This window comes from Globicephala melas, chromosome 18 (genome assembly GCF_963455315.2).
Source record: "Globicephala melas chromosome 18, mGloMel1.2, whole genome shotgun sequence".
Taxonomy (NCBI): Eukaryota; Metazoa; Chordata; class Mammalia; order Artiodactyla; family Delphinidae; genus Globicephala; species Globicephala melas.
In genome coordinates this window covers 584,660-600,725 of record NC_083331.1, presented here as the reverse complement: position 1 = coordinate 600,725, position 16,066 = coordinate 584,660, and the positions used below count along the sequence as shown (strand labels likewise).

Here is a 16,066-nt window from a genome sequence, read left to right as displayed (position 1 = left end):
GGTAAGTTAAAAACAACAGGGACTTCCCTGGCAGTCCGATGGTTAAGACTCCACGCTTCCAGTGCAGGGGGCACAGGTTCCATCCCTGGTCAGGGAACTAAGATCCCACATGCCGCGTGGCGTGGCCGAAAACAAACAAACAAACAAACAAAAAAACCAAAAACAACAAAACTGAATGCAGTAGCTGTCCTAAGTTATAGAGAGCACAAACAGAATTTAGACTTTTTTTTTTTTTTTGGCCACGTGGCACGTGGGGATCCGACCAGGGATGGAACCTGCAGTCCTTGCAGTGGAAGAGCAGAGTCTTAACCACTGGACCGTCAGGGAAGTCCCTAGACTTTTTTTAAAATAGAAAAAAAACATCTTTTAAAGTATTATATGGTCCCAGACACTCTCACACCCCCACAAAAAGGTTTACTTAATCAAACAATCAGAATGCAGCTAACGTTTAAATTTGATGAAAATACATATCTGAATGATTTCAACTCATTCTGACAAGGAAACAGAATAGTTATGGTTACAGACCACACTCAAAGAGATGGTTTTCTCAGAAGAGCACTGTAACTTTAGTGGGTCTTGGCCCCCAAGGAAATTTTTGATACAGCATTTTATCACTGGTGACATAACTTGCAGGCCTTTGTTAGAGACTGATCTTTATTAATGATCTTAAATGACATGCTGTATTCTGAAGGCATGTCTAAAACCAGATAAGCAAAATCAACAGAAAGTGACAAAGTGACCCAACAAATCTATTCTGCAGCCCATTATTTGAGAAAAGCATGGATTTCACTCAGCGAGGGTCAGGATGCGAGTCACCTGTCTGACAGGACTTGCTCTGCATGTGGGGTTTGCAGTAAGTTGCCTTCGTCATGGTCAAAGGTTTGCACAGAACTGCCTTGTTCTTCATCTCCTTGTTGGGGGTTGGAGAAGGGGGTGGTGCTGAGCTCTACAGAGAAACAAAGAGAAACATTTTTATTTCTGCCTCTAATTTTTATTACTTTATGCTGTTGTTAATATCTGGTTTCTAGGTCCAGCGGGGGGAACACACAAAAGTGGAAGAATATAATCAATTTATGCTGTTTCTACTATGTCTACCAAAGTCTTAATCTGGAAGGATCAACATGAATCTATCCCAACTATAGGAAAAGCAGTAGTAATCGGTCATTCTACAGATCTGTTTTTCGAAGGATACCACAGAGTACTTTTTAATATAACATAAAAGACAAGTCTCACTCTTAAATAAAAAAGCAAGGTTGTTAACCTGAATTTTGAAAATAATTAGACTCTTATTATGGCTTTCTGATACTCTCTCTCTACTGCATAAACTGCTTATACGTGGTGCTAAATTTGAAAAGAAAAATGATGAAAATTATTACCAAAAATGTTATCAAACTTTAAGTTGTTTCCTCTGTCCCAACCACTGCAATTTTAGGAACGTCTCCTCTCGATACAGATGTTTCAGCCTGTTCACCACAGCACCGTTTACACCACAGAAACACACACACACGCTGTAAAGCAAGCTGCAGCTCTGTGCCTAGCAGGCGACATGAAGGTGCTGTGCACACCACCGATCGCTACGGGGAAAGGGACACAATTCAGAGTTCCTGGTCTTCGGGTGCCAAGCGCACAGTTCCTGCCGACACGGACCTCACCCCGAAAACGGACCTCACTCCGAAAACGCACGCCGCACGCGGCGTACGGCGCCCCGCCCCTCCCCGCGCACGCATGCGCAGTAGGCGGAGCCCGTGTCCGGGAAAGCGAGAGCGCCTCGCCGCAGTCCCGGCGCTGCGCAGCGCAGGGGAACCCAGGACTCGTCAGAAACGAAGCCCGCATGGTCTCCCGGCGCTTCGCCAGGGCCCATCCGGCCCCGCGGCAGGACCCCAGGACAGTATCTCAGCCGGGGTCAGCGGACAACTCTGGGGGTCTCGGACCGTCTTCCAGCAGCCATTCTGCGGCTTTGCTCTGCCACCTTGTCCAGTCTCCCCGCTGGGCTTGGCCACCTTTTCTGCCACAACCACCTCCACTCATCTGTGTGCGATGCGCACCATGTTTTCAATGCTCCTCTTTTTATTTTCTGTAACACCTTCAAAGACGGACATTTTCCACGCAGTCTCGTCAAACATCTTCCAACGCCACTCATCTCCCAAGCGGCCTCCTGATGCTGCGCCCGGCGGGGCCCGTCCCCGGCATCCTCACTGCAACTGGGCCCTGAAAGCCCAGTGCGCCCTGCTGGGGCTGGGGAAGGGGGAGGGGGAGGGGTACTCAGCGTCTGGGGGTGGTTTCTGAGTCCTCCACCGCAATGGATAACATCCGATAATCAAAACCCGAAGGCTCAAGGTTTTCATTCTGGAGGACGAGTTCAACTTCTAGGATGATGCAGCTGCGAAACCAACCCCAGAATATTTCGGACACCACCCCTGCTTTTTCTGTCCCACCCCACATACGGGCACACGGGCTAGCTTCCCCTCTAAGTGCTCGTGGTCTGGGGCTCTACGCACCAGAGAGTTGCACTTGGTCACCCTTGGCCTTGGCCCAAGAGCAAGGACACAGAGTCTCAGAAGGATTCAAGTCAGGGCTTCGAGACCACTTGCATTCGGTAGGTTCGTTTTACAAATGACCTTGCAAAAACTAGCCAACATGCATCTTCCTGGATAACCCCCAGCAGCCCCCTCTGCAGAGCCCAGACCTGCAGAACCCACCGGGGCCTGCAAGACCCACATTTTTCACATGTGAGTGGGCCAGCACCAGCACAAAGAGGCCACCCTTTCCCTGATCCCGGTGACAGGCTGTGAGCTGACAGTCTCACCACACTGCTGGTCACTGTGCTGTGTTGTAATCAGTCATAAGCTCACGAATCCACAAATTTAGTCAACATACCATCTTTCCCACAGCTTCCCCACGCACTAGTTTACCTTAGCCCTACAGACGCTGGATTTCTTATCCCTCTTTATAGATGAACCATATCGTTCGTTCATCCACGAAACTGAACTCACATGGGTCCCCCAGTCAAACACACAGCACTTTCTGGTGCTTAACCCAGCAGCAAAATCACCAACACAAAGCACAAAAATAGGAAAAACTGGCACTCGTCAGACTGTGAAGAGGACACTTGCTTAAAGCATAAGCTGAGAGGAGATGGCCAAGCAGCCCCCGGGGCCCACACCCCTGGACACTCACGGTCTGCACGTGACCTCGACAGCTACTGGGCACTGATTCAGGGGTGACAGACACATCTCAGAGAGCAGGCCAATTCACAAACGTGAAAGGGTACTAATAAAAAACGGTGCACGGTGGATCCCTCATAAGTTTCAAGTCATGCTCATGGCCAAGGGGGCTGGTCCCGTGTGAGCTCATTCTACGCTCACCAGGATTTCCAACCCCGTGCCACGGAGGCTGGTCTGACGGCACCGCCGTGCAACATCAGGCAAGTCACTGGGTCTCCTGAGCCTCAAGTTCCTCAACTGTAAAGCGGGAGGAACAGTTAACACCAGCTATTGAGTGTCTACTACACACCAAACCGGGGGAAGTTGGGTCTGGACTGGGAAATACTCTAGAACCCCCTTATGAACCAGGGGTCAAAGTCACAGACATCCTAGGTTACTCGTCATTCTGCCGACAGGGCACCATGTCGACTAAACTATGCCACCTGGTAAAAACCGACACTTGATACTGCTTCTTACTTTTCTGTTGGTCAACAGGCAGGATCTATACCTACTGATAATAAATTCTGAAGAAGGACCACAAATAATGAAAATTATAATAACGAAAGCCACCACACCTCTTGAGTATTTGCTATATGGCCAGGGACTATAAGCTATAGACAATGTCTATGTCCCCCTAAAATTCACACTCAGATCTAATCCCCAAGGGGATGTCATGTGAAGGTGTGTCTTCACATGGTGAAATACAGAGATAATTAGGTGGTGATTTGGTCATGAGAGCAGAGCCCTTGTGAATGTGATCAGTGCCCCTCATAGAAGAGACCCAAAAAAACCCCTCCCCCACGTGAGGACATGCGACAAGACGGCCGTCTGGGAACCAGGAAGCAGGCCCTCAATAGACACCAGGTCTGCTGGAGCCATGATCTCAGACTTCCAGCCTCCAGAACTCCGAGAAATACCTTCTGTTGTTTGTAAGCTGCCTCACTTATGGCACCCTGTTATACAATATATAGTAGCTCAAACGGACTAGGACACTATGCAAAGCACCAAAGTCACACACCTGATGAAATGAATTCTTTAACCCTCTCAGCACAAGGGGTAGCAGGTGTTTTCTCACTCCCATTTTACAGATGAGGAAACTGAGGCTCAGAAGCTGTACAGCCCAGTGGAGGTGACAGAGAAGAGTTCTAAAGTCAGGGTTCAAGTGGCTTCCCCGATGCAGGCCCTATGTCTCCAACACCACACACCCTGCCCCATGGGTTAGCGCTCTTCGTGACGACCCCGACGAGGTTCTGTCTTCATGCCCACATTACAGATAAGGGGAAAGTCACACAAAGAACCGTAAAGTGACTTGCCCCAAACTCTACAGCTGAGCTCTCATCCAAGGACAAGGTGGGAGGGGCTCTACGTGACAGGAGGTGATGGCTGCAAAGGCCCATCCTTCCATCCGTCCCATGAGGTGGCCTCAGTGCTGCTGCAGGAGAAGAGTACCTGCTTCTGTGCGGGCGGAAGGGTGTCTTGAAGCCTTGGTCAAAGCTTTGAAACAAGGTTGGGAGTTGCCTTAGGCTGCATGCAGATGCCAAACAGGGAGTGATCATCTTTACACTCCTCAGCATGGATCAAGTGCCTGGTTAGAATCTGACAATTCAGCTGAATGCTCCTGAATTATCTGACTTAAAAATATATTACCACAAGGGCAGAACAGATAGGGGAGGAAAGCAAAGAAAAAGGCACTCTTAACTTGTCTAGGATTCTAACTATTAACATCAAAACCAAAAACTGGGAATTCCCTGGTAGTACAGTGGTTAGGACTCTGCACTTCCATTCCATTTGATCCCTGCGTGGGGGAACTAAGATCCCGCCAAAAACAAACACTGAATGGAATAATATAAAAACACCAATCTTTCATCTACATCAGAGATCCTAAACTGTGGTTACATGTTAAAATCACCTAAAGAACTTTTCAAAACTACAGAAGTTCTGAGTTGGAGCCTAGGTATTCGAAAGGTTTTGAAAACTCCCCAGGTAATTCCAATCTGTAGCCAGAGCTGGTTAACTCCTTCTGCCCAGGAACACACGAGCAGAGGCTCACCATGATGCTGGTAAATGGCTCCCACAGAAGCCCCTGGATCAGGGTGGCTCCTGCAGGCGGGCACAAGAGGGCCGGCCCACTGTTCAGTGCAAGGCTCCTTTTATACAGAAACGGCCACTTTCAGCCCACAAGAGCCTTGAAATGCTAATGTAAAAGCAGAATCTGATGTATTACACTAAGAGAAAGAAAAACACTACAGAAAAAAAAAAAAAGAAAAACAGAAAAAAACCCAGGAGAAAGCATATGGAAGAACTCCTCAAGTTTACAAACTCCCAGGGCCTTGCCCCTAGGACAGATCTCCAGACCTGTCTGAGGGGCATCCGCCTAGCCCGGTCTGCCTCCCACTTCCCAGGATCCCCCTCAGGTCCCTCCAAGTTCGGCCCCAGTGAACAGTTTGGCCAAACATGCACGCCTCTGGACATTATTATTCCTCCGACTTTTCATCGTCTACTGGCAACCTTCTACTCAGCTGTTCAGAGGTTTTGTCACAGCTGCCAGGACCGCATACACTCAACCATTTCAAATGCACCATTGCTACTGCCCTAAAGATGCAGCTGGGATGAGCGCTTCAACGCAAATATTTATATGTCTATCTCGCCCAATGTGGGTAAAGGCCACAATTAATTCACCTTTATATTCCTTAGCAGGTAGAAAAGGACCTGTTTTTATATCGGGTAACTTAGCACAATATGAATGCTTCAACTGTCTCAACAGAGGAAAGTAAAAAAATCTTTTATTATTACAATCAGATTAAAATGGACTAATTACTTTTTCTCCCCACATGATGTAAGTCAGTATTTAGCACTTTACTTATTAAGCAATACTTACTGTCATTTTGGTTCGGGACGTCTGACAACCCTGATCTAAAAACAAACAAATTTAAAATAAGACAAATATCACTTTCTTCAGGATTTTCTAAACCCATATCTCTCATTAATTTTTACTGATTTTTAAAATAGTTACTGAAGAAAATATATTTTAAGTTCTTTCAAATAAAGAATATGAGATCTGAGAGCTGAAATACAGAGATAAGTAGTGGAATTAACTCTCTCCCCATTTTGTCCCCTCAGAAAGTATACACTGCTTTGGGAGCAATACTATGTTCTTAGATTTAACTCAATTATTAATTAAGTCTAAAGGGTTTTCTTTGTTTCTCCTACCTACCCCCAGCACATACAATTTGCTAAAAATAGTTTTCATTTAAAATTGCAAGTGACACATGATAGGCAGATCAACTTTTTTACAATTTTTGTTATAATTCTGTTTAGCTGCTCTCTACCCCCAAGTAGATTCTATTTTTTTCAACTAGCATTACATTTTTAAGAGAATAAAATAAAAAGCAGTACATCTACAGAACATCACTGAAGGCACTTCCACCCAGGGAAACTACGGAAGTTGCTATTAAACTATCTCTGAAATTAACTGCTTATTATCATTACCTTGAATCCAGATCTCTGAAACTAAAAACTGCGTTACAGGTTTTTCAAGTTACTAACCTAAACGATCACATACCATAATGTAAGTTTTCAGGTCCTTTCTGGGTTGTCATGTTGGGCTCGTTCTGCTGACAGTAGAAACGCAACAAGCAGTGCTGGTCGCAGAAATGTTTCATCTCCCCTCGCCACTGCACCCTCTCCCGCAGGGTGCCTTGAGATTTACAGCAGTCACACCTTGCAGCCTTGACGACAAAAGGAAGGCGTCAGACATCTCCCACGACAAGGTTTAAAAAGTCCGACATGTATTTTACAAGATTTCTAGACATTTCAATGACTGTTGTCAAATGTGATAAAACAATGTCAGATGAAGAAAAAATAAAATTGTATCATAAACATACAGTAAAATCCACAAAAGTTTAAAAAGTAGCAATTTACCTAATTGTCAAAATCCCCTTCTATACTTACCAGAAGTCAAAGACCAGCATTACAAAGATAGGCTATAACCAAAAAAACTGAACAGTGGTAGTAGACCAAATTGGTACAACGTTTTTTTAAGATTTTTTTTTGATATGGACCATTTTTAAAGTATTTATTAAATTTGTTACAATATTGCTTCTGTTTTATGTTTTGGTTTTTTGGCCCAAGGTATGTGGGATCTCAGTTCCCTGACCAGGGATCGAACCCGCACCCCCTGGATTGGAAGGCAAAGTCTTAACCACTGGACCACCAGGGAAGTCACAGTACAATGCATTTTAATATTACAAAATAATTTTGAGAGCCATAATGATATACTGGTCGAAGTCTCCCACAATCATACTACACTGAAAATCTCTGATTAATGAACAGATTTCCCAGGTTCAACTGAGCTCATAATGGACCCATTAATACAACTGTACAGACCAGAATAATTTTGAAACCAGCTCTTATGCTGAGAAAATCATGGATGTTAATTTGAAATGTTTTGTTTCAGTAGTTTAATATAATAAATTTGAAGGGCTTTAATACTGTTTTTTTTTTTAATTTATTTTTCGCTGCACTGGGTCTTTGTTGTTGCACAGGGGCTTTCTCTAGTTGCGGTGGCTTCTCTTCTTGCGGAGCACGGGCTCTAGGTGCGTGGGCTTCAGCAGCTGTGGCTCACAGGCTCTAGAGCGCAGGCTCCAGCAGTTGCGGCACATGGGCTTAGTTGCTCCGCGGCATGTGGGATCTTCCCGGACCAGGGCTCGAACCCATGTCCCCTGCGCCCTGGCAGGCGGATTCTTAACCACCGCGCCACCAGGGAAGCCCCAATACTGTTTTAATAAACAAGAACTTCAAGTTCATGTCTTAGAACACTCGGTATTTAATTAATTAAAAAACAATTATATTAAGATCACAAATGTGAACTACACCTAGGAAAACAATCAGCCCTAACTAGTCTACAACTTAATATGCAAAATAAAACCAACTAAAATTCATACATAAAAAGTTATACTTTATGATGGTGAATCAATTAATCTAGGGACAGATTTTTGAGAGATTCCATTTTACCTAGATTTTGCCCATTTTCACTAATTCTTAACATCTTGATCAATGAGTAGGCCAAAAGGTATAACAATTTCAAATATAGTACCTTTCATAATTAAGTTTTGGTTTGTTTTTTTTTTTGCGGTACGCGGGCCTCTCACTGTTGTGGTCTCTCCCGTTGCGGAGCACAGGCTCCATACGCGCAGGCTCAATGGCCATGGCTCATGGGCCCAGCCGCTCCGCGACACGTGGGATCTTCCCAGACCGGGGCACGAACCCACGTCCCCTGCATCGGCAGGCGGACTCTCAACCACTGCGCCACCAGGGAAGCCCCATAATTAAGTTTTTAATCTACTTACAGTAGAAATAAATTACTGCAATTTTTAAAATTGCCCTTTAGTTTAGCCACCAACTTAGAAGTTTTGACAAAGCATAAATATTAAGTACTTGATAGCTGGTAACAGTCACAGCTGTAGCTTTCCCTCACTGCTCTAATCACCTAGACTTTTATACTGCGGGTTTGGAAACCACTCACTTTACTTTTTTTTTTTTAATTATTATTATTTTTTTTGCAGTACGCGGGCCCCTCACTGCTGTGGCCTCTCCCGTTGTGGAGCACAGACTCCAGACGCGCAGGCTCAGCGGCCATGGCTCATGGGCCCAGCCGCTCCGCGGCATATGGGATCCTCCCGGACTGGGGCACGAACCCGTGTCCCCTGCATCGGCAGGCGGACTCTCAACCACTGCGCCACCAGGGAAGCCCGAAACCACTCACTTTATGTCTCCACAGGAATCCCATGAATCAACACTACAACAAATTCCTGGCTGGCACATGAACAAAGGGCTGTGTGGGTAAACAGGTCTTATGTAACAGACATACCCACCCAGGGTTAGAACACAGGCTCTTTATTTCTCCAGGTCAGGGATTTCTCCTGCCAAATAAATGTTAAACCAATGAAGAAGATTTGCAGTATAAATTATGACTATTAAGTGATGCCAATATCGCATCTCTTGTCCAAAAACTTGTGAGCTTAAATGTTATACTGCTGGTAATATAACATAGTAATCTCAGTAACATTAGCACTCACTGTCAACCAGGTCCTAGTTTACTCAATAGGAAAAAGAAGTCCCTATATAAAACTCTCACCAGCAAAGACTGTTCTTTAAAATAATCATTGAAGTGCTCCAGGTTTCTGGGATTTTTTCCTTTTTATACTTTATACTCAAAGAAAAGCCAAAGCACCACAGGAGAAACTGAGTCTAAACAGTCAAGAACACAGCAAAAGTGAAGATGAGAACCTGAAAACAAAGGCCAGGCTGCCCTCTCCATTCCACAAGCCTCACAGCAGGGCGGGGAAGCTCAAGTCCCAATACAGTAAGTGACTTTTTAGGGCCAAATACCAAAGTGCAGAGGTAAGATTCAAAGCAGACAGTCCAAGTCAAAACCAAGGCTTTATTTAGTGCACCAAGTTACAAAGACAATGGAAAAACAAATGAGTTAATATGAATAACTAGAAATAAAAATCCTAACATGTAAAATGCTGCAAGAAAGTTCTCAGTGTAACATCTAAAACCCCAATCAATTTGTATACAATTTGTATTTGTATAAAAAGTACTGTGCTGACTCTTTGTATATGGTAATATTTCCACTTACACAATAATTTAATAGGCCTAGAGCCTACAACCAAGCACATTCCACCCAAAGAATCTGAACAATAAAATCGCTTCATTATTTTATAATTATAGACATTTGGAATTCTGTCCTAACAACACTTTAAGCTCCTTTCTTCCAGGAAGTTCAAAACAAATTTAGATGATTTCAATTAAAAAAAAAAAAAAAGGAGCAAGATTAGTGCTAATTTACAAATGGCAACAAAATATGTATGTATTTTTTCAGGAAAAAGGATAATAATAGAACTCAATACTAATTCAAGCTTAATACCATAATCAAAATTTTAGAGGTTGTGAACCTCTTGTTTTTTGGCTTGTTTTTTCCTTTTGCAGCCACTCATACAAACTCCTGGTAAAATGTCTGGAACCATGCTAAATGGAAAATCTCATTAATGCCCATCATTTGTTACCAACACCAACACCACTACCTCCTACTCACGAGACGGGACTCTTAGGAAAGCTTAACATTCCTACAGCGTAAGAACACACGTTTCTGGTTTAACAAACACTTCGTGGTTTTCCTGTCACTGTGAAAAATCAAGGGTTGTGTATTATTTTGAGGAGGAAAAAAGAAAAAGTTACTGATTCAAACAATCTAAATAATAGGCAGGTACTAACGAAACTCAATTCAAAAACCTTAATCCAACTGCTCAGCTAATCCAGGAGCCTCCTCTGCAGTAACTGAGGAAGGTCATTGGACCTACACTGACACAGCCCCTTACCTGTCTTGGACAGTCTGGGTTGATGTATACACATCCTTGTAACCTTCCACCCTCTTGTTGCCCACTTCCCCAATCAGACCTAATTTTGCAAGGGGGAACCACGAACAAAATGAAACAGGGGATTTTATAGTCATTTATTTAAAAAAAGAATTCAGTAATAAAAGATTGGGCACTGGATACTATGCAAATCATTCAAGTGATAAGAATTCTTCTGTTACCCAAAGGTACATTTAAAGCGAGAATATTAGGTATTTCCTTTAGAAACTTAATGTCAAAAACAATGAATGATTTTCTAAAATCAATATTTCTGGCAGTTTATAGACAAAAAAGAAAAACATAGAAGCCCCAAAATATTTTCCATTCAGGTATCCTTTTATGAATAAGGCTTATTAAAATGTAACTATTAATTTGATTACAGCCCAGTCATGCTGTTCGACTGCTGGGGCATTTGCACTGAAGAATTTAACACTGTCACCCTTCACTACTGGTTTTTAAGGCAAATCGAAGCCTATATTAGGGCTTCTCTGGTGGTGCAGTGGTTAAGAGTCTGCCTGCCAATGCAGGGGACACGGGTTCGAGCCCTGGTCCAGGAAGATCCCACATGCCATGGAGCAGCTAAGCCCGTGTACCCCAACTGCTGAGCCTGCGCTCTACGGCCCGTGAGCCACAACTACTGAGCCCACGTGCCACAACTACTGAGCCCACGTGCCACAACTACTGAAGCCCGTGCGCCTAGAGTCCATGCTCCGCAACAAGAGAAGCCACTGCAATGGGAAACCCGCACGCACTGCAACGAAGAGTAGCCCCCGCACGCCACACCTACAGAAAGCCTGCGCGCAGCAATGAAGACCCAACGCAGCCAAAAATAATTTTTTTTAAAAAAGCCTGTACTAAAAAACTGTAATTTGAAGAAAGTTTAAGAAAAGCTTATTAGTTCTATTAAGAAGTACTATGAAAGTATTCTTGGGAAACAGTGGGACTTCTGAATTATCTTCACTGTATGTCAAACATGTAGCTTTTATTGTATTACAATACTAAATCCTTTTTCTCCAAAAAATTTAAACTTATAGAAATGAAAAGAACTATCCTCCCACCTGGTTTCACATTATGCCTGGAAACATTAACTTTGAGGAAAAGTAAAACCTACTTCCTTCGAAAGAGTTATCTGGGAGAAGAAAAAAACATTAATTTTATTCTCAGCGTTTTTTGGTTGCATGATTTCAATGGCTTTTGTATTCTAATTTTGAAGAGACAGTATTTAACCTCAATTTTAAATCCAAAAGCAAACCATTTTATAGGCCTGAAAACACAGATTATTCAAAATGTCTTGTCAAATTAAACAAACATAGGTGTAAATATTTTTAATTTTAAAAATATAATATCAAATACTTAAATTTAAACAAACAAAAATGTAAAGCTCTCGAGACTCTAGGTAAATATGGCGTGTGCTTCTCTGTGGCGGCATCAGCTGGGCTGGCTGCTCTCGTTGTAAACATTCCTTGATGAGGCACTTTTTATAGATTATGGGTCACATTTTCTAATGAACTAAAATCTAAAATTCTCAGTTCTTAAATTTAAAAAGTGGAAGGGGAAAGAAGGTCAGGAAAAAAATCATAATTTGGTTGGGACTCAATTTAACACATTTTCAAGATGACCATGTAATGGTAGCAGTGGATAAGGGGACTCATGAGAAATGTCAGAAAAGACGCTACTCAAGCAGAAAGCACAGAACACAGGGATTCTCTGACTCAGCACTGGCTGCCTCCACACAGGGCCCAATTAATTAGGAGGGGCAACTGTTTCCTCATTTTGAAGGTTGTAATCCTATTGATTACATTAAAAATCATCACTGTTGCTTGCTTTACAAATTCCTATCATGTGTCTTTACTCCTCAGATTAGTACAGCTTGTAATAATGCTATTGTATGTATTACACAAAGATCTGTGGGGTTTAAAGTAAGACAAGGAATAATAAAAATGTTAAATGTATAGAATACTGACATTAAACATAAACAGATAATTGTCACTAGTTATTTAACGAACTTTCTGAAATGCACTGCCTCACTGAAATTTCATCATTGAACTTATAAAAACATTAGCTACAATTACCCTTTAAATAGGAAACTGGAACAAATGGCAACATTAGAATAATTTGGTCTTTTGCCAAAGAACACTTCTTTGCTTCCCAAAAAAGAAAAAAGAGGAAACCAAAAGATTTCTCTCTTTTAATTATAAGTAATATAAAAGAGAACAGGAAGAATCAAAGAAAGAAGCCCAACAGAGAAATACAGCCCACATGCTGTGAACAAAAAACAATATCCTCCAAGAAAGACTATTTGAAAGAACTGAAGTTTTGAGTTCACAATTATACGACTGGACAGAAATCTGTATGATAAACTAATGACAGTGGTTCCTCAGTATCACACGGTAACAACCTCTGTCTCAAACAGCAAAGCAAATGGTGAAAAGGGTGACAGTAAGAACAAAGCGGAGTTTTCACATCTGTGTCCACTAAATACCTGCATCCAAAACCAGTTTCTAAGAATAAAACCTCCTCAACAGTGGAGGAAAAGGTGTATTTGTGTGCTAAACTGAAACTGAGCGCTTAGAGCCATCAAAGTAACATTTCCTGAGTGACTTCTCATCTGTCTATAACAAGGTGCTGCTTCAGACGGAAAGGGACGCAGCCTCCAGTGTGTTAGTATTTGTGCTGTGTTTCTAAAATGTGAACCTTAATTCAAGGGCTTAAAGTAGTCAGAAATAACAGTAAAATAGTGAAGTAACTTTAAAAGTGCAGCAAAATCTTAGCCTATAACAACTTGGAAAGTATCTTGCTCCTCTCTTTATTTAAAAAGATGTTTGGGGGAAAAAAAAAAAAAAAAAAAGATGTTTGGGGACTTCCCTGGTGGCGCAGTAGTTGGGAATCTGCCTGCCAATGCAGGAGACACGGGTTTGAGCCCTGGTCCGGGAAGATCCCACATGCCATGGAGCAACTAAGCCCGTGCACCACAGCTACTGAGCCCACGTGCCACAACTACTGAAGCCCGCAGGCCTAGAGCCCATGCTCCGCAACAAGAGAAGCCACCGCAATGAGAAGCCTGTGCACCGTGACGAAGAGTAGCCCCCGCTCGCTGCAAATAGAGAAAGCCCGCGTACAGCAACAATGACCCAACGCAGCCAAATAGATAAATAAATAAATAATAAATGTGTAAAAGAAAAAAAAATTGAACCCTGTTATAAACTATGGACTTAGGGGAAAAAAATAAACAAAAACACATCCTAAGTATCTAAAACAATTACCTGCCAATGTTCATAATTGATAAAGTACTCATCAAAAACATTTCTATTTAGTAAGATAAATTTTAGATAAATAATCCATTTTGTTAAACTACACTGCTGAAAATACAGATACATCCCAGTTTGGGGGCCCACGGGGCCGGCGGTACTTGCCTTGTAGTACCAGTCCTGGAACCGCCGGCAGCAGTCCTCGCTGCAGAAGTCCCTCACCACGCCGTCCAGCTCCTTCGTCGCACCCTTCTTACACAGCTGAGAGCAGTAGTTGCAAGTCACACACCTCAATCCTAAACGCCTTGCAAAATCCTGTTTGTACAACAGTTTGCAGCCTGAGAAATATAAGGCTTCATTATTAAAACAAAAACTCATTTTTGAGGTAAGAAAGAGTTTACAGGTCAAACAGAGCACCGGCTTTAGAAAGTGTTTATAAATTCACATATACAGTCCTCTTTCTCTCGTGATCAAAACTGTGAAATCTACTGTGATCAACACCAGCCTGTGAAAACTGAAACAGAACATGGAATATTATATTAGATATGGTGTGGGTTCAAGTAATTCATGTTCTAAGACTTTCAAGTCTAGTAACACTTCAAAACTGTTGTACCTGCTCTGTGTAAATATAATCCAATATAATCCTGCTTAAGTATCACAAACACACCACAAATGGGCATTTTAGAGAAATGAAAAGTGGAGACTGTTGAGAGGCAATGAGCAAACTTAAAGATACATTCAGCTAAGCAGTCATTTTAGCTCAATTCTCTAGCCTTACCCATCTCTGTCACCCTAAAGGACCTTCAGGGAAGTAAAACTGGTTTAATGACTTGTCCAAAAACAGCATGTTGTTATTCTATTCTTTAATCAAAACACTTCCTTTACCAACTATATAAATGCATTATTTTAACGGTCCTTACATTTAAATCTTATTTATTCCCTATGACATCTCTATAAAGGATTAAATAATCTTCATATGTCTACTCATGCTGTGCACTTAAGAATGACCTTCCACTCTGGTGTTGCTTCCACTTTTGTATCCACCAAAATACTACCCATCCTTTAATAGGGACTGCAACTGTTTCCTATGTAACTTACTTGGCAATTACTTATGAACTGTCCTTACGGCTTCTTTTCTGTTACTCTGAACTATGTCTTAGAACATGTCTAGTATTTTACCTTTACTAGCTTTATCTTTCTAACTAGGTTTTGATGGAAGTACCAGGTATGACATGTTTTGTTATTTCTGACAGGTTCCAGCAGAGAACTAGGTGCAGTTAGAGAAAGCACAAAATATATTATTAAACAGGAAAAAAACAGACGTCCTTTTTAACCTTTTATTGCCCAGAAAGTCCTTCCAACTGAAAATGATGTTCTTTAATGTCAATTATCTTTTTGTTGCAACTTGTCTTTCACTTTAGTAAGACCCACATAATCCAAATGCTGTGTGCGCTAGCCCTCAGCATTAAGGCACTCTGCTTTGTGAATCGCGGCACGAAAGTTCAGGTAAAAGAGCTAAATTAAATTCAGAATCAATGTCTTTAATGCAACATTATGTCACTTTTCATTATAGCTGCAATCTTAACAGTAAACGTGGTTACTTTTCATCTGGGGGACTGAGCCTACATGAATAGGAATGCCTGCTGTGATACAGCAGTACCCTCTTGCAGACATGACCTCAAGTGTGAAATGCTTAATGTAGAAACGGAGGCACTTGTTGAATGGACTAATAATCTTTTGATATCGCTGCCATTCCCTACTGCTTTTAGGATTTTCCAACCTTTTTCTTGCCTCTAACTAGCGGTAGAAATCGATAGAAAAAGTGGATCCAGGAAGAAGGGAAAAAAAAAAAACTGGAAAATAATTGAAGAGGACAGCAGGTAGGAAAGCTGGGAGTCCAGTGCCTGGGGCCAAAGAAAGAACAGACAGTGAGAGCCGCAGAGCAGAATAGGACATTTGGGGAAAAGTAAAAATAGAAAAAGCCCAAAACCCTTAGCTACAATCCTGGCTCCTATCTCTGGAGAATGAGAATGAGAAACAAACTTCATTTTTCTAATCTGCCGCCTGGCACCAAAGCAGCAAAAAGTATAAATGAGAGGAAAGAGAATTCCTGAATGTACTATTACAAAAGCCAGTGTCTCCCTGGCATCCCAAATTGAAAACCTAAAAGTCTTTTCTGCCTGTAGTAATGCCTCGT

General features: G+C 42.2%; 1 protein-coding gene across 4 annotated transcripts in view; it reads right to left on the bottom strand.

The window, feature by feature from the left end:
- Positions 1-16,066, bottom strand: part of ZMYM2 (zinc finger MYM-type containing 2) — an 88,917-nt gene that overhangs the window by 14,628 nt on the left and 58,223 nt on the right. For all 4 annotated transcript variants that reach the window (XM_030882748.2, XM_060288008.1, XM_060288009.2 and 1 more), the window contains 4 exons: positions 14,035-14,207; positions 6,766-6,931; positions 6,082-6,116; positions 817-946 (listed from right to left, as the gene is read on the bottom strand). In XM_030882748.2, coding sequence (XP_030738608.2) covers positions 817-946; positions 6,082-6,116; positions 6,766-6,931; positions 14,035-14,207 — 504 coding nt within the window. The remainder of the gene's footprint in view (positions 1-816; positions 947-6,081; positions 6,117-6,765; positions 6,932-14,034; positions 14,208-16,066) is intronic.